Here is a 27408-nt window from a genome sequence, read left to right on the forward strand (position 1 = left end):
GCGATTTAGAGAGTAATTAATATTTAATATTATTAACAATGTTGTATTATAGAACATATAAAAAAGATTAAAATTTTGTCCTACAAATAATGATTTAACCTTGTAAAAGTTGTAATGCTAGTTCCTCGTCCGCTTTCAAATCTATGTTGTCCGTTTCGACAAATATGTTTGGTTTCTTCTTTTTCTTTTTGTATTTTTCTTGTGTTATGAGTTTTCTTTTAGGCGGTCTGTAATTAATAAAAGTATGATTACCAAACATAAAAATAATGCTAAAAATAAACTAAGTATATTTTTGTAGATACTGTGTTTAGTGTTTGTTATTATTAAAATACGTACCTGTGTATTTCGCTTTCCTCTTCACTTTCCTCTGTTTCCGAAGCATTCAAAGTTTCTTCATGTTTTTCTTGCTGTTTGCCATAAATCTTATCTGGATCTGGTAACCAGGATAAATCTAGTTCACTCTGTTCGCTCTCACTAGCATGATCGTCTGCACTGTCTTCCATTTCTTCTTGGTCGTCTTTATCTTCTACTTTCCTTTTGGCAGCTTTTAACTTCCGTTTTTCTGCTCTGTGCTTCTCTTTTACTTTCTCCCTAAATCGTTGTTTATCAAATTTGTCTTCTTCGCGCAATATTTGTTTAGCTATTTCTATATTTATTCCAGAATCTTCTTCGTTTTCGTATTGTCTAGCTAATTCAGAGATTTTAACTTTAGAGGAATCTATTAACTCCTACAAAAGAAAATATTTTACAATTATATTTCAATCTATATCTAAAAATTATATTTAAAATTTATGTAAAAAGGATATGCATCAAACCTCTCCCTTTTCGTCAAAGGTAATTTTCTTATTTGGTACTATTTTCTTCCGTAAAATTTTTTTAGCTATTGCAGCTTTTGTGATTGGTTTCTTCTTGTTTGAATTTTCGTCCTTCTTGTCATTGTCAATAATTGGGATATCATCAAGGTTAATATTTTTTCTTTTTACAGTCAATATATTATCATCATCACTATCGTCTATGCAAAACATACGAAGTAGAAAATAATTAAATAAAATAAGAACATAATTTGATGAATTTCAACATTAATTTTCATACCAAATGTAAAATTATTTGGATTCAATATTTGAGATGTAATCTTTTCTTCTCTTTCTTTATGTGCATTGTGATTGTGGTAATTAGCATTTTCTTGTTCATGTATATCACTGTTTGATTCATCATTTACAGTCAACTGTCCTTTCTCTTTGGTATATTTATCGAATGATTGTTGTTTATGTTCCATTCTTTGAAGGAATCGAATTCTTGGAGGTATGGCTAAACCTAAAGATCTAAAAATATGTTAATTGTAAGGTGATGTAATTACATATGACTTTGTATATGACTATTATCATATATAGTTGTATACTTTACTTTGCAAATGAATCAGTATTTAAGGCACGAACATTAAAAATTTCTTTATCTTTCATTAAGAAAATTGATTTTATATAAGTGATAAATGCTCTTTGAGCACTTTCTTTTAATGAAACATCTCTTGCTAAAAATGCTTCCATTTTGCGTTGTGGAGATTGCAATTTGTTAGGGTTAATTCTAAAAACCATTTTTTTTTTAATAATTATTAAAGAGTTTATAATTGTAAAATAATTTTAACTTACTGTATCATAGATATTGGAATTTTACGTTCTTTGAGTTTCTCAACCATTTTTTCTTCAGAAGGCAGTAAAACTAATAAACATTCACCACCTCTTTGAAATCTAGCTGTCCTACCAGCACGATGTATATACGCATTTACATCTTCAGGACAGTCCATTTGCACAACCCAATTGACAGCAGGAAAATCTAAAATTTAGTTTAATTATGAATTAAATTATCTATAAACAATATACAAGTCTTCTTTTTTAGTTACCTAATCCACGAGAAGCAATATCCGTAGCGAACAATACTGCGAATTCTTTTTTACAGAAAGTTTCATAAATTTCCATTCTTCTAAGTTGGTGCAAGGTACCATAAAGGGCTAACATGCTTATACCAGGCCTCAATCGACAAAATACTTCATATTTTTATTGAAAAAAATACAATAATTTTTTGTTTCAAGTGATTTCTTATGAAGGACCATAGCATAGATATTTTATCTTCTAAAGCACAAACAACATAACTTTGTTGAAGAGCTTCTGGTGTGGTATGTGTAGCATGTTCGTGTACAGATACATACATAGGATCTTTTAAACTTAACCTGGCTAAGTCTCTTACAGATCTATAAAAATATTGAAAGAAGATCACAAACTAAGGAAAGATCAAATTGTATTTACTTTTAAACATACATACTTTGTTTGTGTTGCAGAGAATAAAAGAGTTTGTCGTTTTGGAGGCAAATTCTCAATAATAGAATTCATAGTTTTCTCAAAACCCATATCCAAACATCTATCAGCTTCATCTAATACTAGTACCTATGATTTTAGGAATAAATAAGTAAATATATTTATACTCTTTTATTGATGTTAATTATTTATATTTGTATATTTTTATTTTCTTAATTCATATACTTCACTTATATTTTTATATTTATGTACCTGCATATTTACACAATCAAATAATGGATTTTCATCCATATGTTGTAATAATCGACCAGGAGTGCATATAACAATATTGCATTGGTCCATACGCTTTTTTTCAAATTTTAGATCTTTTCCACCAATAATAAGGCCAGCAGAAATATCATGATGCTGACCAACTTTTCGTAATGTTTCATATATTTGGTAAGCAAGTTCTCTAGTTGGTGTAATAATCAGTGCACCAAGTCCATCTAACCTTGTCCATTGTTTGCAGTATAAAATTTCTAAAACCTTAAATAATTCGAAAACTAAATTTCTGCTATAAACTGTCCTGTCAAAATATTATATGAATTTAGTCAAATTTCTTACTGGAATAAGAAATGCTAAGGTTTTTCCACTGCCAGTTTTAGCTGCTCCTAAAATATCATTCCCTCGTAATGCTAATCCAATACTTTGTCTTTGAATATCTGTCATTTCAATGTAATTATTTACTGCCAGAGCTTTTAATGTTTTTGACGAAAGCGGAAGATCTTTAAATTTTGTTGCTTTCGTCTCATCGATCTATAAACACATAATCATTGTAAAGACAGTATTTCAAAAAATTTATAAGAAATAATTATAACTTACAGTTTCATATTTTGACTGCAGCTGTACAATTACGTTTGCTTCCGGCACATGTTTTTTCTTCGTATTGAAAGCTTTTACTTTCTTTTTCTTCGTCATTGTATATTAATTTGAAACACGTTACACACAATTCAATTACGAGGTTATGTTTACAAGTGATATATGATAGAAGCACATGGTAATAGAAACCGTATGAACAGTAAGGACTGGCAGCGCCATTATATTGGAAACTTAATTTATTTCAATATTTAAATTCAATAGTAAAATATTGTAATATCTGTCCTTAAATTATATGTAACAATGATTTTGTACATATTTGCCATATTTTTTCTAATGAAAAGAAATATACGAATAACGAAATTTAAGTTTTTCAATACATATTATATATTATCAATAATTCATCAATAGTATTATTACAATATTTGTGGCAAAGCTAAAATTAAGAAAATTACTGTTTGATAACATAAAAGTAATATAAGCTCATTAAAAATTTACTATTACATAAATAATCTTAACAAGCCTATAGGCAGATTAAATAAAGTCCTTCTATTCACGTGGTAAATCAAAAGGAACATTGAAACCACGGATCATTCTTTTCTAAAATAGAATAACTGTTAAAGTACGAAACGAAATAATAAACCTTAAAATGCGTCTTAATTAATAGATCAGAATTCTAAGATGATTGCGTCTAAAGAAATTGAAAATGAACGAATCAATTTAACAGCGGTGTTAAAGAGAAAAAGAAAACCACCATTTTATCTCATACTTCTTCAAAATTCGTCACGGTCGATAAGTTTCGACTACGATAAATGTCGATTTACATTCAAGTCGAAGATAGAACTCTTATAAACTAAGTTAAGTCGGGAAGTAGCTAATCAAAAGTATCGAGGAAGTAATTAATTGAAACTTTCATACTTAAACGATGACCACATTCGCTTGCGGAACAATTAAAAATAATAAGTCCGAATTTATCGACATATTCCTTATTTCAAGCGTTCCCTTCCAGTTATCCCAATTTTCCAAAAGATCAAAAAACTCGACGTGGAATAAAACTTGTCGCGATATCTAGAAAGAAGAAATAAAGAAATGGTATGAAAAGAAGAAAAAAAAAAAAAATGAATAAACGGCTGATAATGAATTGGCCCAATTTCTGTACGCGACAGAATTTCTCTTTCTCTATTCTCAACGAAAGAAAAAAAAGAAGAAGAAAAGTTTATTTGTCTCGATGACGAAAAGATCCCTACCCTGTTTCCCGTGGCACCACGTGTTATCCGAATCAGTGTCAATAGAAGAGATGCGGGATTGTCGTTAAAAGACACATGTGTGAAATGCATGTGCACCGTTGCATCGGCATTTACGAGAAAGAAAGGCGGGGAGACGCGGTATTAGAAAGGAGGGATCGAAGAAGAAGAAGAAGAAGAAGAGGAAACGCGTGGGGAGGGTGACTGCATTCTGACGACGATTACATTCAGATAAGTTTCACAGCGTTCCTTCTCGACTTCACGTCTCGCGGATCTGCCGGTTCTCCGGGACTTCCCCGAAAGTGCGCGCGGTCCTTTCCTGGCGGTGAACGATATCTGGTGGAGTTCCCTGTGAAAATCATGATTTGACGAGGAAAGGGTAGCATGAGGCGGGACCACGTGAAGCATCAATGGAGAACACTGCGGCTGCCTCGCAACATCCACTCCGTTTCTTGGGCATCTTGCCTCCTCCTAGCACTAGGGTTGCACCTGGTGCTGGCAGACGTTGCTTTGCAAGATATGGGTAAATCTAATTCTATTTCTGATTCAGTAATTCTACTAACTCAACAATTACTTCTCCTTAGGCGTTTCAATCGAACACACGACCACGAAGCGACAAGAGAAAAGGGCTTGAAACGAATATCTCATTTGTGTGCAATTTTTACAATTATTTCGTTCGTTTAGAATTTGCAATAATTCTCTCTATTAAGTGTGAAGTAAAACGGTATTTAACAATGAAATATAGTAACCTACTTTATGCATAAATACACACGCGTTAAAATCATTCTATGAATCATGTAATACACCAGTCCGTTCACTACTAGAATGTCTTTTTAAGTGATCCCTATTACATTAATTGAGTCGCGCTGTTGGTAGCATGCAAAACTGCGTGTTCTACTCTTAGAAAAGAGGACGTCTTAATGGAATTGGTTTAGGCCGTTCGCTGTAACGGGACGAGTTATGTCTTACGGGTTCAGGGGTTATTGGGTTTCCAGTTGTCCATCGTGCTCATCATCGTGCAATCATGCTTATTCAATTACGTCTTTTTCTTGCAAAATCGTAGGACTATTGCTCCAGAAACACGCCGCTTCGGCGGCACCAGTGCAATTGACTTTTTAACGATTTCAGCGAAAAATGTCGTCGACTTGGTGGATGGTACCGGAATGCAACAAGAGCCTGTTGGAGTGACAGTAACCCAAAATCGTTGCCAAAGAAATGACACGGTCGCATACGAGATCGCGGAGAGCGCTCTACTGACGATCAATACCAATACTTTATTCCCCACTGGCATACCGCTTGATTTTTCCATTTTAATCGTCGCAAGACCAAAGATCGGTACGGTAGTCATTTTCAATTCACTTTAATATCTCTCAATTGAACTTGAATTTGAACTTTCGTTAGATTTCTCAAACTGTAACGATCGTTCTTTTTCAAATCGGAACGTTGCAATTCTAAGTCATAAATTATACGAACACTTTAAACGATATACGCGTGTTCAGACAAGGTGTTGATCTCGTAATCAAAAAATTAGGGTACCCGGCTGCCACGTTGTTTGCCATCTACAGCGATAGCGGTGAAGAACAGTTGGTGCTATCATTGGGCAGTGACGTCACTCTTTACTATAGTACAACCCCGGATGACGAGGACAGGCCTATTTCGTTCGGGATTAATATTTCTGATGGGAAATGGCACCGTTTAGGAATCAGCATTAAAGGCGACACTGTCACGCTGATCGTTGACTGCGCTAAACAGATATCCAGAGCATTGCGCAGAAATTACGATGAAACGATCAGTGTCAGTGGTATCATAATCATTGGTCAGCAGATCGTTGACGGCAATGTGTATTTGGTCAGTGGAATATAATCGTGTTTAATTGTAACATACAAATGTAATGGCACACCCTGTTTGCTTCAAACGCGTTCTTTTATTTTTCGAAATAATTTATAGGGTGGCTTGGAGATGCTGAGGATTGCTCCGATTCCAGACGCAGCTTACGAAATTTGCACAATTTTCGCGCCGGATTGTAGAAATCAAACGAGGCACAGATTTGGCCAAAGAAATTATGCAAATGTGAGAATTCATGGTCCTGCAATACGCACCACCTCATCAACTTATTACGAGGGTTCGACGAACATTGGTACCAGTCAGACAGTTCGAAACTCTACGTATCCTGGTGAAGCGGTTCCAACAAGTAGATCGTATTATGAAACGAACTATAATAACTATAACAATTATAACAGAAGCTACGGTAGAGCATCGACAGTATCTGCGTTAAATGCTTCCAACAATGGGCTAAGCGAAGATTTCGAGAAAGAAACGGAGGAGGACTATGAGGAAGGAACTGAAGAAGGTAACGAGGATGCATCGGTTGAAGATAACGAAGACTATAATTTAAATTATAGATCCACGACTGCAACGTACACATTGAGACCAACCATCGAAGCTTTTCTTCATAATCAAAGTGCTGTGAGTCGCGGTTGGTTATTATAATCGAAAATGAGAAATGTTTGTACTTTATTTGAAAAATTATCGTGTATATTCAATAAACCAAGCACTGAAAAGTATAAAACGTACATATATGACTAATGGTTTAAATTTGTCAATTATGGATAGAAGAATAGATTAGGTTGGAGCATATAACGCTTCGTGATACAAAAGAGTTTCAATTAAAAATGAATTTTTACAGGTTTTCAATAGTATCGATGCAACTATTGTAGATCAGTATCAAACGACCACGCCAGAAATGCCTGAAACTTCTGATAATATAATTGGAGAAATTCAAGGAGGCTTAAGATACTCCGAGTCTTCTGGAGGATCGTATTACCCTGCGTATTATAGTGTTCGGGGCTCACCTGGGCCACGAGGATTTCCAGGACCTCCAGGAGTGTCTGGGCCATCTGGTAAAAAAGGAGAACCAGGGAGAGACGGACTGTCTGGTTTGCAAGGCTCGGCCGGTCCACCGGGTAACGTTTTCATTATACCGGCAATGAATCAACAAGGCAACGAGAAAGGACCGGACACTCAGGTGGAAGCTTTGAGGCAAATGCTTTCGCAGCACATGATGGCCATGAGAGGTGCCGAAGGTCCTATGGGTCTGACAGGTATTCCAGGACCTGAAGGACCTCCTGGACCCCAAGGTCAGAAGGGAGAACCTGGAGAAGTTGGCGAATCTGGATCTCATGGTGAAAGGGGTCAGGTTTATACAATTTTTTCCTTCTAAAATTCTGTACATCTAAGCATTAAAAATTTAACGAATATAGAGTTCTATTGATAGACGATTTATCGATCTATTGAAACGATTTCTACAAAAGTAGAAACATTGGTAAATTTCACGAATTGCTTACAGGTATTCCTGGAAACACTGGTAGGGAAGGTAGACGAGGACGACCTGGCAGAGATGGAGAACGAGGACTAAGTGGACCACCAGGAATGAAAGGAGAACAAGGTGTACCTGGATTGCCTGGATTACCAGGAGATAAAGGAGAAAGGGGACTACCAGGTGCTACTGGCGAGCCAGGTTTGCCAGGTCATGAAGGGATGCAAGGTGATGATGGTCCTCCAGGTTTACTAGGGTTGCCTGGTGAAATGGTAATGAAAATATTGTAAACTGGTATAGTTACATAAAAGCAAAATATTCTCACAGAGCTGTGTGGTTTTATGTTCTATCATTCATTTCAGGGACCTAGGGGATTCATAGGACCACGAGGTTTTCCCGGATTACCAGGGAACCATGGTATCCCTGGAAGTGAAGGTCCACCAGGAGCTAAAGGCAACACTGGTCCACTTGGGTCTCTTGGTTCGCCAGGATCTCCTGGCCCAATCGGACCTGTAGGTCCACCTGGACCTCAAGGTCTTTTGGGTCCAACTGGTTTAGTTGTAAGTTTTTCAAAATTAAAATATTATTTTTCTAAATATATTTATTCGATGTATCGATATTTATATAAAATGAATATCTGATAACTCTATTAGGGACCACAAGGAAAGCCAGGGATTCCTGGCCTTTCCGGAGCAGACGGATCTCCCGGACATCCAGGGAATCCAGGTGTTCCTGGAATGAAAGGCGAACAAGGGCCACAAGGTCCACAAGGACCAATAGGTTTTCCAGGAGTCCGTGGTGTGAAAGGTGATGAAGGTAAACGTGGATCCCCTGGTGAACGCGGAGAAAAGGGGGAGAGAGGTGCAGAGGGAGAAAAAGGTGATGCAGGAGGAAAGGGAGAGCCTGGTCTAGCAGGTCCACAAGGAATTCCTGGTTTGGAAGGATTAGAGGGATCAAAAGGTTTCGAGGGACCACGTGGTGAAACTGGACCAATCGGTCCACATGGTGAAAAGGGAAAAGTTGGTCCTCCAGGTTTTGTTGGATATCCTGGAAACCTTGGTGAAAAGGGTGATAAAGGTCAGCCAGGAAGGGAAGGTCCTAACGGGGATAAAGGAGAAAGGGTAAAAAAAGAATTATTCAGATATTACGATTAATGTAGCAAAGACTCATCATTTTGTTATTTTAGGGAAATAATGGCGCTCCAGGGGAACGTGGTGAACCAGGACCTAGAGTAAGTAAATAAGTAAAAATAATATTCATAATAAAGTTATTAGTTATTTATGTGAATTATATCTTTATATAAACTATTGATATATTATGCAATTAATTACTACCTCTTTTCATAAAGGGATTTAGAGGAGCTCGTGGAAGACGTGGTGCCGAAGGATTACCAGGACCAAAGGGTGACACTGGGCAGCCAGGTCCTCCAGGATTGCAAGGGGAACCGGGTTCTCCGGGTGTTGAAGGTCCTCGTGGTTTCGTCGGACCTCCTGGACAAGCTGGTCTCGATGGAAAAGATGGAATTGGTGGTCCTCCTGGAGAACGTGGACCAGTGGGTGATTCAGGGCCACCAGGTCCTCCAGGTACACCCGGTGTTATTGGACCACAAGGTCCAGCTGGTGAACCTGGTCAACCAGGAGAACTTGGAAGTCCAGGAAATCCTGGAATGCCTGGCGAATCAGGTCCCCCTGGTGAACAAGGAAAGGAAGGACCTCCAGGACCTCATGGCTTACCAGGAAAGGAAGGTCCGCCAGGGCCTGGTGGTTTACCAGGATTTCCTGGTGAACGAGGATTGAGCGGTTTACCGGTTTGTTTTATGTCGTTAAAGAATATTTATTAAATTGTATGTTTGACATTTGGAAATTTGATTTTTTCTTTGTAAACAAAAGGGTATGCCAGGTACAAAGGGAGAAATAGGACCAACTGGACCTCAAGGTCCATCAGGTGATAAAGGTGCTCAAGGAGAGCCTGGGAAGGATGGTGAACCAGGACCTCAGGGTAGCCAAGGACCAAAAGGACCACTAGGACCAGTTGGTTTGAAGGGTGACAGGGTGAATACATAAATAAATTGTTTCGATAATGTGATTTGACGAGAAAGAGTTATAGCAAATAATATTATTGCACGTTGTCCTACCAGGGTGAGTCTGGGCCAGCAGGGCCTATTGGACGAGATGGTTTACCAGGACAACGAGGATTGCCAGGTTCTCCTGGTCCTGTTGGAGTTCCAGGAGAGGACGGCGATAAAGGAGATATCGGACCTCCTGGTGAAAAAGGATTCAAAGGATCTCAAGGAGAAATGGTAACTGTAAATCAATTTTAAATAAATAAAATATATATTATGTTTCATATTCAGACATTCTTTCTGTTTGTTTCACAGGGTCCTCCAGGAGCATTTGGAACACAAGGACTTCGGGGTGAACCCGGTTCTATTGGCCTACCAGGTGAAAAGGGACCACCCGGGGAAATTGGAAGACAAGGAACAAAAGGTGAAGATGGTCCCGTTGGTGCATCAGGCCCCCCTGGCCCCATAGGACCGCAAGGATTGCCTGGTCCACCTGGATTAAAAGGAGAATTTGGAGATGCTGGTGCAGTTGGACCCGTAGGACCAGCAGGAAGTCCTGGCGAACAAGGTCCAAGAGGTCCTAAAGGATCTGAAGGTTCACAAGGTCCTTTAGGACCAGAGGGTCGTCAGGGAGAGAAAGGAGACGCTGGAGCATCAGGACTTCCAGGCTTAACAGGCCCGGAAGGAAAGCTGGTAAAGAATTTCACTTTTTAATTACATTAATAAAAAATTTGAAAAATACAAGTAGTACTACATGTTACGATGTGTGTTTCAGGGTGAAAGAGGTCCTCCAGGACCGAAAGGAGAAGAAGGAAAAAGTGGTCCACCAGGTCCACTCGGTAGTCGTGGCATAAATGGTCCAGAAGGACCAAAGGGTAACGCGGGACCACCTGGTTTCCCTGGACCTCCTGGAGAACCAGGTTTAGTCGGTTCAAAAGGAGAACCTGGAAAAGATGGTGAAGATGGCAAAACCGGAGATCCTGGCGCAGCAGGAGAAACTGGCCCTCCAGGAAAAGAAGGATTTCCTGGTCCACCTGGAAAACAAGTATAAAATTATACAATTCTACCATCTGCATATTAAACATTTTCCTCGAAGAGATTTTAAGCTAACAGTGACAATCAATATTGCTTAGGGACCTGAGGGTCCAGCAGGAGTGCAAGGGAGTCCAGGTTTGCCTGGGGAAAAAGGAGATGTAGGTCCGTCTGGTGCACCAGGACCACACGGTGCTACAGGACCTCAAGGGGTACCAGGACCATCTGGCCTGCCCGGTGTAAGAGGTCTTCCAGGACTTGCTGGAGAAAATGGTCCACCAGGAATGTCAGGAGCTGTTGGTGTTCCAGGAAAAGTTGGACCTGTTGGACCGAAAGGTCCAAAGGGTGACAGAGGTAAAAGGGGACTCAAAGGGCATCGAGGCGATCTAGGACACGTAGGGATCAAAGGAGAGCAAGGAGAAAAAGGAGAACAAGGTCCTCGAGGCAGTCCAGGAGTTGAAGGACCCAAGGGTAACCAGGGACCATCAGGTGTATTGGGCTTCAAAGGAAACGATGGACCTCCAGGACTTCCTGGGATGGAAGGGCCACCAGGTCCTAAAGGGAGCGCTGGAAACGATGGACCAAAAGGCGAAATGGGCCCTATAGGACCTCCAGGTCCTCCTGGACCACCTGCAGAGCAACCAATGATTCCTCCGGAATTGTTGTTCACCAGGGAACAAATCTTGAGGAGAAAACGTGATATTACGACAAACACGTAAGATAATTTAAATAGAAATCGAAGTACAATTCTATAAACATTGTTACGATGTTAGAGTATTTTTTTTAGAAACGAGGAAGACGAAAATGACAAAAGTTCAGAAAACTTGGATAAGGAAGATAATCATATCGAAGAGGAATTAGGACCTAAATTCTTGGATATGTACAGTTCGATATACGCTATGAGGCAAGAACTGGATCGAATACGTAAACCAATTGGAAGTAGAGAAAATCCTGCAAGGACTTGTAAGGATCTGTTTTACGGGCATCCACACTTTCAAGATGGTTAATATTTCATTCGTATTTTGCTTGAAAGTTTTCTAATTAATAAATATATTAATTACAAAATTGTTTAAAAAAAAAAGGTTGGTATTGGATCGATCCAAACTTAGGAATGGCTGACGATGCTGTGTACGTTTATTGTAACATGACGAATACTGGCGAAACTTGCGTGTACCCTGATATTCATACAACTCAAATGCCAAACATACCGTGGAGAAAAGAAAACAATAAAACGGATTGGTATTCAAATCTGCGTGGAGGATTTAAAGTAAGTTTGAATCAATTTAAAGAAATACGTATTTTAAAGGGAAAAAAAATTCTGAACAATATATTATTAAAATATCACAAGAATTTGTTATTAATAGCACCGTACGTTGTAGATTACATACGAAACTATCGGAGTAGTACAATTAAATTTTCTACGTTTACTGAGCCAAGAAGCCTATCAAAATTTCACATATACTTGCATCAACAGTGCTGCTTGGTACGATACTTTGAATTTTACGTACAATTCCTCCTTACGGCTGCTTGGCGCGAACGAAGATGAATTTTCGTACACCGCTACCAAGCCACAAATCGTAACAGACAATTGTAAAGCGCGCAAGAATAAAGGGGAAACGGTGTTCTTAATCCAAAGTAAAATATTGCAACAGTTACCATTGGTGGATTTCTATCCGGTCGATTATGGATTACCGCATCAAGCGTTCGGTTTCACGGTTGGGCCAATTTGTTTTAAGTAAATCGAATTATCGAACTAGAATCGGCAAGACTGAAGTGCGATTGTACACATTATTCAATAATCGTCTTCCGTTACTTTTTTCTCTAATGCTATACTATTCATTGAATTAGCAAGTAACTTATTAATCAATTAAATTTAATTTTATGTACGTGCACATCCTTCCGCTAAAGGTGCGCAACAGTGAGAACACTTTAATTCTTCTGATGTACTTAGACCAAGTACCGTTACACTTTCGAAGCTACACGTTCATATAATTATAGTACTATTATTTATATGAAATATACCTATTATTAATATTGTAATCACTGCCATTAGTAAGTGATATACGAATAATAATATTGTATACGGTGTTAAGCCGATTTTTCATATGTTTATAAATAAATTGCAATAACATACGACATTGTTGTTCATTCGTAGTACCATTTCTATCTTGAAATACAGCTGTTGTTAATACGTTGTTACAATATTTATCGATTAAAGTAATTGAGTATAATTTTTTACCGAACTGTGATTATGCGTTTGCTACTTTGAACTACGTACAAGACTTTTCAATTTATTTGCTCTCGTCAGCTGAGTTTGCATTATATTGTAAAACTACACTTATTTCTGGTAATTAATCGAAGTAATATCTATTAGTTTGAATTAAAATACAAATCCTGGCTATCCGCACTATAAAACGATTTGCTATCACTGGGGTTCCGTGGTGTAGCGGATATCACGTCTGCTTTACACGCAGAAGGTCGCCGGTTCGATCCCGGTCGGAACCAATTTTTTTAATATTCATTTTCACTATAAGCTCGATATTTTATTTTTTTATCTCAATCAGAATGATTACTTTTAATTGGTAAAAAAAAAAACATACACGTTCCGAATAATTTGAAATTTTTCACAGTAGACAGTGTACGTAAAGAAAAGAAAAGGTTTTATATTTTTCTTATGAAAAATACTCGGATATTATTGTCTATCTAAGAGTACCTCATGAAAATAAAGTTTGGAAAAATACGCGCGGAAATACGGTAGGTATAAAGTACAAAATTCTAATTATTTCCTAAGCACTTAGGTATATATTATATTATGCGTCTGTATAATTCATTTAACCCTGAATATAACTCAATAAATAAGTTTTCCCTTTACCAAACCCTTTACCAAAATCGTGTGTTAACCCTTTGACTGCTATCGGCGCCTATAAACTCTCAGTGATAATCGAACGCTGAATACTATTTATATATTATTTATTTTACAAATGTAAAATATTCAGCGAAAAAGTGATTTGGCCAACGTAATACGTATCATAGTACAACTATTAATGCCACTATGCTGTACTTTACTTTCAAGTTACCAGCAGTCAAAATTCCAACAGACACCGACTGTCCGTCTACGTTACATAAATAGGATTATTCAGGCAAGGGTTAACACGATTAGAAAAAATGACACACCTAAGTCACATCGCGTATTCATCGAGTACCAACGCATCATCTACTAGTCTTGTCGGAACAGAGTGAATTAACTTGTCAGCTGAGGCTTACCACGAACGGAACTCTGCAGGAGTTGCGTGATAGCTACGCGACCCGCATCGATTCGCATCTTGGAAGGACTGAAGAAAGTGAGAAGTGATTCAGGCCAGAAGGGATCGAAGGAATTCGCGAGAATGGCAGTATATGCGTGGGCGAACCGTGAGAAAGAGCCAGGTGGTATCTTGTCGTGGTGGTCGACGGTTCACACTTCCAGCTCGTTCTCTCCTGGTGACAAGAAAACCAAAGTGACGGTACAGGGCCGCTTTTATCGCGATCGTCTTCCACTCTTCAGTACAGCCTTTCATGTGTCGTAAATAAGTTAGCTGCAGAATATCTCGAAATATATTAAAATCGTTTCTGAAATATTTCCAGTCTTTTTTAACATCGGAGCATTGATAAATCGAAGAAAAATGAAGAAAACATATCAATTATCGGTTGATCGATTTACGAGGATGGTTCTTGTAGAATTTCTACTCTGACAGTTTTGAAAAATGAAAATAGAGACGAAAGGTTCTAATTGCTGATCGACGTTTAGAGAGAAAATAAAATACGTAAATACGTTTAATGAAATTCTTAGCGCACCGAGGATAAGCCAAGAGGGTGAGTAGAAGCAGAGTTCTTTTGAAACGAAGCCGCCCCTGTCCCCGAGCATTCCGCTCAAGAAGTGGTATGGGGGATAAAAGGTTTCCTTGTTTAACAAAATATCGTCTCCGAGCCATTAGCCCGACCGTTACCACTTCAACGCGATTTTCTGCTCCTGCCACGTCGAGGAGGTCCTTCAGAATGCTACGGATCCTTCGACCTATCAAGTGCAGACCGCTTGCTTTACCCCGACAGAATCGCACCGATACGCTGGAAATTAAGTTTTCCCATCTACTATTCCTTCTTTCTTCTTTCGATATTTTAATCTTTCGCCTGTTATCAGGCTCTTTGTATCCTGTTAAAAATATTTTCTTATCATTTATCAAAGCTTCGAAATGTCGTTCATTTCTAATTGCACAATTGGAAACGAAGCTTTAACTTATTTTTTTTTTTCTTCTTTTGATATTTTCATCCCTCTTCCCTCGTTATCAGGCTCTTCGTATCCTATGAAAAAATATTCCCTGTTATATTGTTAAAGCTTTCAAGTGTCGTTCATTTTTAATTACACATTTGGAAATGGAGCTTTACAATTTATGGGAAGAATGTTTTAAAGTACACCTTAAAGCGTTCTCTATCGACGCAATTATAATTTTGTGGAAATTAAACACTGGACAAGAAGTTGGAAAGTTTTAGAATTACATTTGAAATTTTATTCTAATATACAATGCTGAGAGATTGAACTTTTTCTTTGTTTTATCGACTCTGATACTATTTTTACTGATCTTTCACCTTGCTTCGGAAAACTTTCACAACAATGAAACGGTGAAATTATGTTAATCAGCGATTAGTAGGTATACGTACACTTTGAGAGATGACGATCATCGATTTTCAAGCAATAATGAATAAAATATTCTAACGACAGCCGTTGGTTATTACGACCATCTCTCGTAACACGGTCCGTATCGTGCGAAACATACAGGTGTCACTCACTAATATTCCGCTGCTGTCGTCTTTCTGAAAAGTGCATGAAATAGAGTTCTATCTTGATAGAAATTTATCCGAAACTCATTAACCCTTGCCAGAACGTAAAGGTAACTTAATGTCACTTTAACTCGTTGGTACTGACTTATTACCACGGGAAAAGGATAAAGAAAATGGTACATTAACGAGATTTTTATGATACGCTTATGTCACAAGTATCGACAATGTCGAATCATCGTATTTAAGTGGATGACAAACATAATATTCCTGATTTCTGTAATACCTATACCTCCTTCTATTATAAAACTGACTTTAATTTATGTTTTACTTTGGTTAACTTCTAGATTTCAATTGATATATAACAACTGTTTTCTGTTAGCAAATTTAAGAAATCAATTCTGAAAACCTCGTGCAACTGTATGAAATCGGTCATTTGATCCTACAACAACCGAATATTACATGATTTAAATTACACTTCTTCACTAAAATTAGTGTCATAGATCAGTAAAAATATACACTACCGGCCAAAAGTTTGGAATCACTGAGCATTGTAATTTACACAAAAATTTCCAGAATAAAGTCAGCGATTTTGAGAATTTTTTATCGTTCGAATAAATTGATATGAGATAAATTGATAAATGTAGAATTGAGATCAACTTCAAGAAGATGAAAAGTGGGAGGTGATTCCAAACTTTTGGCCAGTAGTGTACATGTGCATGGTTATATTTCAACATTCCAGAATAAATCATTTTTGTTTAGAGTCTTAGTAATTTTATAGTGACTTTTGTGTGTCAAACATGTGCATGGTTATATTTCAATATTCCAGAATAAATCATTTTTGTTTAGAGTCTTAGTAATTTTATAGTGACTTTTGTGTGTCAAATATTTGTATATTAAACTTGTAACGACAACGAGGCTTGTTTCACACTCAGTAAGCAGATTTCACTAGATTTCAGTACGCTTAACATTCGATAAGTGTGCCAATATTTCTAAACGCGAATGTCCAACACTTCCAAATCGTTAATACCCCCGAAGAACTATCGACGAAAAATAAAAAGGGAGAAATACATTACAGAAACATATTAAAATACTTCCTCGATCGTCTCCGAACGTTTCATCCTCCGTGTTCCACTATCCAGTCAGATACACGTTACTCGCGACATCGAGTCCTCAAACAAGCCGGGGGCGGCTACGCAGTCCTCCGATCCTCTGCTTCGAATACTCTCCCCAATTACCCGGTGGGGGAGAGAACGTGCGGTGAATTGACTTTCTCGCTTTCGGCGGCGGGGCTTCCCCTTTGCCGAGAGGTTGCGTTCCATCGAGCTCGTACAACCACCGCGAGCTCCGTTACGTATGCTCCGCCCATCGTCCAATCGCACGTAGCCCTCAGCAACCCCTGTGCGTGCTGTTCCCCGATTGGGCGTGCTCTCTTGCGGAGAGACGATCAACGGCGACGCAGCCTGCCCGGTTGACCCAGACTTCGCCACCCCTGCAGCCGCAAACAGAGACCAGGAATTACGAGCCATAGATCACGCGTACACCCTGTGCACCCACAACGTCGCAATCCTCGCGATAAAGGACCTCCGGTTCGATTTCTTGCGCGGTTCGCTCGCCTTCCAGCGGTGACGGTTCGCGATTGTGTGACACCTTTGGGTCGTGAACACAGGTAGAGCGTTGATTCGAGAACGTGGATAAAAAGAGGTTCCAGTGATCGCTTCGTGATTTAGGGAGTTCGGGTACTTTGGACGGCGGTTGGTTAATTGGTACCGGTGTACTCTTCACTTTTCGAGATTATTTTAGTTGTTGGTTTTTGGCACGGATATATCGTGCGGTTGAGAGTACAATTTTGTCGAGATTAGGTGAAAGATGTTTGGAACTGTGAGTTAGTTTGGTAGCTTTATCGGGTACTACGATCGTTGCTCTTCAGAATTCTAAATTCTTTTGTAAATAGATCCTGTGTAGATGGTCTTTGATGGAATTATCGACATTTGATCAATGAACGATTTGTTTAGCGTTTGAACGTGTCGAAAATGAAACGTGAAATTGTATCGATTAGATTGTTATTAGTATAGGAGGGAGGGTTTCTTATTAAAATTATACTAGCACAATTGAAAACTGAATTACAAAAATGTTTGTTTCGTTGGAACAGTAATAATAGAAGTAAGAGCAGAGAATTAAACGTCTCGTTTCCTTTTGAACGTACCAAGATGGCCACCGTCGCTGATCGGGGAATCTTAAGAAGAAGAGAAAAAGTATCAGGGATTCAACTGTGAATTTGTATAATATACTCAATAACAAATTGTTCATTTGTCCGACAATATTCATCGATAATTTCTGAAATCAAAGCAGCGTAGAAACCTGTGAATTAACATCGAAGATCAAAAGGATTACTTTACAGGTAAGGAATAAATATTGATTCTATTTTCTCAAATGACCATATTTAGAATGTAAATCTTTGTAATAAGCAATTGAAACAAGTTATCTAACATTTTATGTCTTTAAAATTGACAAATATCAACCAAGTTTACCGGATGTCACTACTATATTTAGCTATCTACTTGGTAATGGTTTGAGAGTATTTTTTGAAGTAGTATTAAATTGCATTTACATATAAACCAGTCACATAAAACCAGTACACACCTCTTATTTTAACAAAAAACTATATTTTTCGAACCATCTAACGACAGAACAAATTTCTCTCGAGGTCTCATTTCTTTACCTATTTTCTACAAAAAATATGCAGTTGCATAAATATTCACACTTGAATAATTATACAATTGTCACTTAAAATCAGTATAATTCTGTACAAAAAATTACCTTTCTTCCAATAATACTATAATTATAACGTTAATTATCCTTTACTTTATTTTCTGCTCTAATCTGAACTTCCAACAGTGTCCATCCCCTGGACTAATTTTCCACAAATTCCCCTATTTGCTTATAGCACTGTTCTTTACCAAACATCTTTCACAACAGATCGCACAATTTCTATTGCCACAACATCGATCGATTTTCACGTAAAATCTACGAAAGTTTTTTGATCCGTGAAACGAAATGTTGGTCACGGACCAGATTCCACAGAATTCTTAAGTTCCCTCCCCGGCATGGTCAGGAACGAGTAGGCGTGACATGTGTCGCCGTCGGACAGTTCGATAATTATCCGTGAGTAAACGCACCTGTAAACCCGACTTTTCGGCGCTGAGGCGTGTAATTGTCTGTCCATGGCACGCCTCCTTGCTGCGTAATATACACCATTGTGTCAAGTCCACACATATGTCAAAAAGACGTTCGCACATGTTCGACGCAAGTTCGTGGCGCCAGAGGCACGAATTTAATGGGTGACAATATTTCGTTGCACGCGATGCACGATCGCAAAACCGATATCCGTGGTAGGTAGCAGAAATTCAACAGCTACCAGTTCCACTTAGGGTAAACTCTGGTTACAAAGAAACATCCCCCGAAGTGATAATCACCGATATCGATAAAACTTTGGTGTATGACAGTAACGAAAAAAAAAAAAAAATTTGACACGTATTTCTTTATTGGCAATCGTTCACATTGAAAGGGTGAAAATCGCCCACAAAGATTAGGGTAATGAACATATTCGGTCGAAGTTATGTACTATTTGTTATTTTTCAAATTTCTTGTTGAAAAATAGGAAATTCGTCAATTTACAGTTATTCCTGTATCTCTAACAGTTTTTGCGATATTAATCTGAATTGCGGTTACTACCCCCAACTTTGGGGACGATTTTCACCTCTTCGGTGTGCGCGATTGTCGATAAAAAAAAATGTGTGGAATATTTTCTCGAGATCTACCACGTATCAAAATTTCATCAAAATTCACGAATATCACATCTGTGATCATTTTTTATTCTTCTCTGGCACTAGATTGTCAGAATCAGTGAAGTTGAAAAAAGGACAAATACGTTAGTGTTGGTGTTCTAGTTCATATAGTAGTAAAAAGATCAGCCAGTTGAAGTTAGTGTGATTAAGTGAGAGAACGTTTATGTTCCAAGAGAACGTTATTCGTGTAATTCTTCGTGCTAATTACGAACGATTGCTTGTTTATATATTGTACGTGCTTTAGAAGTTAAATAGAATCCTAAAAATGCAGGTAAGTGATGGAGAAAAGACTTTAACAAGACTCAATCTTAAAATTATCATACAGAAAGGCGCCGTAAACTGACGCACTATGGAGAACAATTACTGTGTTAACTACGAAAGCGTTCTCGTATCAAATGCATTTTATAAACGAAGAGTTGAAATGGTAAACAATGTAAGTGCCAAAGAAATAAGAAATATAATCTTGTAGCGAAAACGATGTAAATTCCACATTTAACACGGTGATAAACGCTGTAAGTGGTATCGCAGGACAGAGCTAAAATCGTAAGTGCCATTTTTGCTGCGGTTAAAAAGTATGAAAGTGCCAGCCATCTTCACGGCCATTATTTTCCCTCTAAATCCGTAGAAGTGGTAAACGTTGAAAATTCACAGGTTTCAAGTGATAAACGATGTAAGTAAGCCAAAATGAACAAATACATTTTCGTTTATACTGAAAATTTGCACTTCGCTTACACCGTTTACCATTTCAACTCCTCAAACAAAGCTTTCGTTTCCTCGTCACTATTCTTCCAAAAAATAACCAATCAACTCGATCGAAAAAGTTGAAGATGTTATCCTACTCAAAATACACACGGAAAACAAAAGAAGAAATTATAAGGTTCAATTACCATTAGGTAAGAACAGTTTATCGTCGTATCAAGTTTATCTATTCACGTTGATATAAATGTTAAGCAAAACGCGGTCGAGTTAAGAGCAGAATTTTAATAAAACAGCAAGATAGGAGTCACGAAAACCAGAAAAGTATCCGTTACGTGAAATCACGGGTGTCGTGCACGGTAATGCATGCCGGAATCACGCTATCAATCGTGTGAAGCGTGCACGTGCGCAACCGAAACTATTAATTTCACGCGTTCAACCGCTAAATTAAAATCAGCTTAGGAGTCAGATTCAACTTCCCATTGGGTTTTCTCAACAGTTGCTCCAATGAAACGTTCGCTTACCAAAGCTGTTATTTTATGGAAATAGACCAAATGTCACATCGTGTCACGTTCGTGCTATTATTCACGAATGCTTTGTATCATACTGATTAAAATTGCAACAACTTCTTACCACTGTAATAAGTATCGTCGGAATGTAACTTAATCATAATTAATCGAAATTTGGTCAATTACTGTGTCACACAAATATTCGGATCCTCAGTGAAAATTCATATTTTCAATGTTCGTAGTATAATTTTCATATTACTCGTATTAATGGTATTTCAAATATTACGAAAATAACCAAATTCGTGATATTTTTCAAATATTATGAAAATAAAAATACCCGTGATATCTTTAAAACACTACGAATATTCTCAATTTTTTAAATATTACGAACACTCGTGATATATTTCAAATATTACGAATATTTTTGCCTGCGCCGTGTTTAATGGTTGTTTCGCCAGTGTCCGAATATTTTTGGGAGTAACTGTATTTAATCACACTATTACGATCAGTACCGTTCTCTTTTCCTGTGTTTTTTCAATAATTCTCGGTGATAATATTTGTATGAAATATTTGCATTATATTAACACGTTATCACCGTATGAAAAGGGGAAATTTGACTCGCCTGTAAATCGTTCCTAAATATGCAAATGAATACGCGTAACACGCGCCACGTTGTCATTACGATTGCAGCGCGGCGATTCATTATTCAGGTGTTTCTAATTGCACTCGACCCTTTCGGACAACAAAAGTCACGTCACGGGTTGTATAGGCTAACGACAATGTTTACGTGGAACTGCTTAAAAATTGATGAAATCCTTGACAAGGGATGGAAGAAAAATGATGCATTAGACCGGAAACTTATCGACTTTGTAATTAAATACCCGCATTGAATACCAGTAGGTACACGAGGATACCGTAACATCATCTGTAATTAAAAATCACTCATTACACGGAACACGACCTAATGGTATAATTCGTATACGAATAAAAAAAAAAAAGAACGGGATTACTTTTGTACCGTGGTAAATTGACGATTTTGGAGACACGTGTGGAAGGTAGAGATGAAAGTAATTCACAATCAGCCAGGTGTGACAGACCTCGTACTCGCTCAGGAAGGATGTTTAACGTCACGTGCCTTTTTTCTCAATGAACCCTCTTTCGTATCTTCCATTATGCCTGAACAATGAACGATATCGACGAGATTAAATTAAAGAAAAAATCAGACGAAAAAGCTAGAATGATTCTAGGGAATACACATAGGTCGATAGATAATGAAAAAACACACAATTTTTATTAACTTTTTCCCAGATTATTAATTCAAAAAGAAAACTAAAAGAGAAAGAATTAGTCGTTGAAATATTGAGATATTGAAAAAGTTTCATATATTGTTAAAACATACGTTTAACTAAGACATTAATATTGTGTTAAATACACAGAATTTTATTTATCTTTAAAATGAAATTCGCATCCTTCCAATTACTTGCACCGTTCTGTACCTTTAATTCTATAAATTCTTTATGAAATTAGGGACAGAATTTCTCAAAATACATATTATACTTAAGACTAATATTTCGATGAACGGTGAAAGCGTGGCCGCCGGAATGGACCGCTTTTTCGTTCAGAAAGGAGCGAGAAAATATACTTGAAGCTTGAATTTGATCAGAATTAATAGGACAGGATGATAGTTTCTGTCCTCTGTCGATCCATCAGCATTTTTTATGCGAATGGACACACATGACGTGACGAGGAAAAAAATTTGCATAGAAGCCTGTCGAATTTTCAGCGAAGCCGCAACGAACTTTCGTCACCTTGCACCAAAGCAGAACTATCGGAAAGTCATCGAGCTGACATTAGGCAAGGTTTCGAGCGCAACTGTGACAAGCTTATCAAAGTTCCTATGATTGATGGGTTTGCATTAAATTGATTCTAAAAATACTGCTCGTACGTCCTTTCGCGAGATCAGTCTTCTCAAGCAATTTTGATCGTGTTTCGTTTAATCTTCTTTTAATTTTTATTTCGATCTTAAAAAGACATTGTAAGAAAAACTGATGGAAGTATTTTAAGAAGTTTATTTAATTTTCTCATCATAAAAAACTACCTTTCCTTTAAAGAACGATAATTCGAAAATATTTTCACCTTTCTTATTCAAAAATATAATTTTTAGAAAATTCTATCTAAACAATAATATAAACTGAAGAGGAAGCTTTTGAGAATTCAGGAAAAGAAGAAGAAGAAAGAAACACTTATCATAACACCCGAAGTAGGAGAGATTGATTTTTAACGAATGCTTTTATACTATAAAAACAATATAAGGAAGGTCTACTATTTGTAGTGTTAAAATTTTCAAGAGATATAATGAATTTCATAATTTTTACTATTTCCTTAATGATAGTTTTAATTGATAATTTCACTCTCTACGCCTTGACAAGAAATGGCAAACAGAATTTGACTTTCTCTGACTACATAGAGTACCAGACAGCTCGTGTACATATTATACGCGCCATATGTTACGTGCGTGCGTAAACGCGATAGGTGTTCATACAAACAGGGTAAATAATCCGCCCATGTGTAACTGCACACCGGCAAACCAACGGTTCAGCTACGATATTTGACTTCTATCTAACTGTAAATACCTTATGTTTTCATTTTCCGTCAATATTCTCCCTACAAAGTTCATACGATAGCCTTACACGCGTTAATTCAACTCTGGCTTTTTCAAATTTACGTTAAATTACGTGAATTAATTGATTATATAGAATGTATTTATTAGCATCCTTTTTTATAATTCTATAATCTCAGGAAAGTCCTTTTCAGTGTGAATATTTTCCAAAACAATTTTATCTACTATCTATAAAATAGTAATAAGATTGAAACATTAGAATGTTGCTAATAGATCAATTTTGACCAGGCAGGTCCTTCTAGTATTAAGGATACTAACATGTAGAATTCGTTTCCTCCCAAAAAGTTCAAACATTGGTACCAAATTGATGAAGAACAGAAACCATACAACTCGACTATTACATATACCAACAGTATTAAAAGACTACGATCATCTAAAAATCGTTCCCAAATCATTTCGTATCTCTATCGCAGTGAAATGAAACAGTTTCATGGGCAAAAATGGCGAATCATTTCTGTCCTTGCCAGCAAGGATGGAGATTGCCTTTCCTCTCCGTGGAAGGACAAAAGGTTTCCTCCGCCGTATACGGCTGGCAAGGTAGTCATCGAGCAATAAAAATATTATAACAGGTTAACGCTCACATGCGACAACCACCGTCGACCCCCCTGCTCCTAGCTGTGGGCGGACTATTAAGAAGTCAGGCCATAGGCACAAGAGATCTCTCTTCTTTGAGGGCCGTTGGCGGTAGCGGTAATGATGGTGTCGGTAGAAACTGGTCGCCGAGACGAAGGGTGCGGCGAACCGTGGCATCATCCACCAGGACTCTCTCGGTGGTTTACCACCGACGAGCCTGAGCGATGCTCACGTCACCGATGCATTATTGAGCCTGGGAACCCTACAGGTGGCCTGGCGTCCCATTAGAACGAGAAAGACCGTGACAGAGTCGCCCCCGAGGGCCTCAACAAAAGGGGGAGCTCTCGCCTGCGAAAGGAACATGGAGAACGGAGAGGTGGAGAACACAAGCGCTGTTGAGAAAGGGGTTGCAAAAGTCAGCGGAAGCATACGTGGGTATTTTATCTTGACCTCCGGCTTTCCCTCGACTTTCTAACTTTTGTGCCTCCATTTCCATGAGAAACATTCAACTTCGTTATGTTCTTCCTTGTTTTGTTGCCACGATGATTTGTTACTCGAGAGCTGTTTTATTGGACGGTGGAACTCTGCAACAAAGCATGTGTTTTGAATTATAGGAGGGGAATGAATCGGAATTTGATGTTTCGTGGTGCAGGTTACTTTGTGCTTTGAAAGTCAGACAACTTTTAATTTACCTATGATTGAGCACTTTTTGTCTCGTGCTTTTTTTTTCCATCAACTTGGAAATTTGAATATTAAGCAGAGGTCTTTCTTATGAACTTGGACTAAAGAATGAGTTAAAATTTTATCGTCTTACCAACAATTTGCATATATTTATCTTATCACCTTAAATATAGATTCAATGTTTAAAGCTATCAAAGGACTGTAATTCTGTGCTATATCCGATATAAAGAAATGCTTGGTTGGATCGACGAGAGAGAACTGAAATCGATGATATTTGCCATATGTAAATTGTTCGAACATCGGTGAACTTGAAGTCAATAGGTCGTGAGCATTGAGAGAATCGAAACCACGGCATCGTCGAGCGATGTTTAACAATCCTATAACTTCTCATTATACGTTGTAATATGCAACAACCCGTTGCTCGGTGACTATAACTTCCTCTTATTAAGCGAAACGTTGCGGGAAGAGTCACGATAACCGCGCTGCTACATCGCTGAAAATTACAGATAATGAGGACTCACTTGGCCTATGGAGAGACAAAACTGTTATTACTGTTTTGCGAAAATCAACGATTAGTCGTTAGATTCAATGATAAAATATTTTATTTATGAAACGAATTGGTGGAATTTTCTAAATGAAAATTCAGAAGTGAAGCGATATCTTCGTTTCTTTGTGGAACAAAAAATAAGTGAGCAATTATTTACAAGTGAAACCATTGCGTACCTCTTAAAAATAGATTAATTTCTTCGGAAGAAATGTAAATTGTTGTATTGTAGTATAACTATTACGATTAATAAATCAATTTACAATAACTATACTTTCGTAGCTATCCCTTAAATTTTCTAGAATTTAGAACGTTGATATGTTCAAAGTTTAAAGAACATAAAGTTTCATTTCGCAAATTTCTGATATAATGGCGTTATGATTATATATTTCAGAACGAAATGGAGGACAACAGCCGGGGTGAAAGTTTGTGCAAAGTGTGCGGCGACAAAGCATCTGGGAAACATTACGGAGTGCCAAGTTGTGACGGATGTCGCGGCTTCTTTAAGCGGTCTATCCGCAGGTATGCAAGGTAATTAATCCGCTAGAGTTTTCGAAGTACATGCACCTAGAAATTGTAAAAATATTGTTACAATATATTTATAATTCGATTAACTTATTCGATCTTTTATTTATTTTATTCGATACTATTTGTATTATGGAAATAAATAGGTATTTCCTAAATATTAATTAAGTTATGAAATTATTCTGGTAGATATAAAAAACTTTTAATTCCCTCGTACTATTAAAAAAGTATTACCTTACTATTTTTTATTCTTAATTTTACAGGAGCAAATCTATTGATATTAAGAAAATGTTTTTGCAAAATTCCAATTTAAATGTTAACAATACTCTGTACGCTACAGTTATTTTACATCAACCATTAATTTAATCAAATTGAATTTTGCTCAAGCATTAATAATACTCAATTCCATTACATAGGAATCTCGATTACGTTTGCAAGGAGAATGGTCGTTGCATCGTGGACGTTTCTCGTCGCAATCAGTGTCAGGCATGTCGATTTACCAAATGCCTTCAGGTCAACATGAAACGAGATGGTACGCTTCGTTTCAACGGTGATTACGTTTTTATTCTTTACTTATATCACAAAAGCTTAAATTGCAAAGCATAGATTTAAATCTTCTAATGATTAACAGTCACATATTGCGTATTACAAACTCTTATGCTAAACCATCTGAAAATGCGCTCCCTATCTTAAATATTCGTTCGAAAAGTACGTACCTACCGTTTACATACTTCACGAGTGAAAAGGAGAAAAAAATTTCCACGAAAGTTAGCTTCGTCGTAGAATCCACGAGGTTCAACGATATCTCATCTGTCAGAAAGCTTGCGGATGACAGGAACCGATACGTTCCCCGTTTTTCGTGTTACGTAACCGTGCAAATACACGAGCATTCGTAGCCACGTAGCCAACATCCAGGATATTACAATGCATGGAGACGTTCCGCTCCCCGACGAAGAAATAGAGAAGCTGCTCGATAGGGTGACGAACGAGCGAGAAAAGAAAAGGGTGTTCTCGCCCACATGAAATTCTATATTCGTGCTTGCTCACGCCAGAATCCGGAAAGTTTGCCTCGCCACGAGCAGTGTCACGAGCAGCCTGACGTTCACAGCTTTTGTAAACACTTCTAGCTCGTCCCGATAATCCAAACACTTGATTGCGCAGAGATATCAATTAGCGGGGAAGGGAACGAAAGGTGGCATTAGAGGTCTGTGCTTCTACATGCCTGATTGTCCTTGTTCGTGTGGACAGAAAAAAAAAAAATAATTGAAACTAAGAGGTTAGGTACGAAGCACAGAGTAAAACGTAATTTCGTTTTAATACAGAAACATCTGCATTACTTTGTGACGTTTGAAATGTTCTTTTGTAGATTAATACTGTCATTCTTTTTCCACTGCAGTTATGTAATCATAATTTAGAATATGTAACTATTCACTTTTGTATAATTAGGTATTGTACGTAGTTTAATATTACTGAACGTTGAAACTGGCAAAAAGTATAAAATAAAAATCTATACGATACTACACTAGTTGTGTGGTTTTACTAGTGTATACACTTTGATTGAAAAGTTTATAAAATCTTAAGAAACACGCATAATTTTTATTCACTACAATTTAGTACTGATTCGTAGAGCGTTGTAACGATACTGTTTTATCGTCAATGAAGCAAAGTGTCTGTCTATGCAAAACGCATAACTGAATGTGGAATACTAAGAAAGTATGATAC

The 27408-nt window shown here is 37.5% G+C and overlaps 3 protein-coding genes and 1 non-coding gene across 4 annotated transcripts in view; 3 read left to right on the forward strand and 1 right to left on the reverse strand.

Moving 5' to 3' along the window:
• Window positions 1–94: 94 nt before the first annotated feature.
• Window positions 95–3266, reverse strand: LOC108573459 (probable ATP-dependent RNA helicase DDX10). Its single transcript, XM_017935912.1, is given in 12 exon segments — window positions 95–227; window positions 337–728; window positions 816–1012; window positions 1093–1322; window positions 1405–1581; window positions 1647–1830; window positions 1898–2049; window positions 2051–2245; window positions 2317–2438; window positions 2562–2834; window positions 2913–3104; window positions 3171–3266. Coding segments are annotated over 12 exon segments (2343 nt in total).
• Window positions 3267–4902: 1636 nt separating this feature from the next.
• Window positions 4903–12557, forward strand: LOC108573390 (collagen alpha-1(I) chain-like). Its single transcript, XM_017935831.1, has 18 exons — window positions 4903–4931; window positions 5537–5743; window positions 5940–6256; window positions 6356–6874; window positions 7095–7599; window positions 7755–7996; window positions 8087–8284; window positions 8378–8845; window positions 8911–8955; window positions 9073–9531; window positions 9614–9775; window positions 9862–10023; window positions 10102–10479; window positions 10562–10831; window positions 10920–11533; window positions 11606–11820; window positions 11901–12085; window positions 12198–12557. Exons 1-18 carry the CDS (start codon window positions 4928–4930, stop codon window positions 12555–12557), a joined length of 5310 nt encoding a protein of 1769 aa, XP_017791320.1. The 5' UTR covers window positions 4903–4927.
• Window positions 12558–13250: 693 nt separating this feature from the next.
• Window positions 13251–13323, forward strand: Trnav-uac. The gene has a single exon. It is a non-coding gene; the product is annotated as a tRNA-Val (tRNA).
• Window positions 13324–25561: 12238 nt separating this feature from the next.
• LOC108573470 (nuclear receptor subfamily 2 group F member 6-like) overlaps window positions 25562–27408 on the forward strand; it is a 3471-nt gene continuing 1624 nt past the window's right edge. Inside the window, exons 1-3 of the mRNA XM_017935926.1 lie at window positions 25562–25683; window positions 26103–26222; window positions 27397–27408. The exon at window positions 27397–27408 is cut by the window's right edge and continues 191 nt beyond it. Of these exons, the coding sequence (XP_017791415.1) occupies window positions 25562–25683; window positions 26103–26222; window positions 27397–27408 (254 nt within the window). The remainder of the gene's footprint in view (window positions 25684–26102; window positions 26223–27396) is intronic.

Source organism: Habropoda laboriosa, unplaced genomic scaffold (genome assembly GCF_001263275.1).
Source record: "Habropoda laboriosa isolate 0110345459 unplaced genomic scaffold, ASM126327v1 scaffold92, whole genome shotgun sequence".
Classification (NCBI taxonomy): domain Eukaryota; kingdom Metazoa; phylum Arthropoda; class Insecta; order Hymenoptera; family Apidae; genus Habropoda; species Habropoda laboriosa.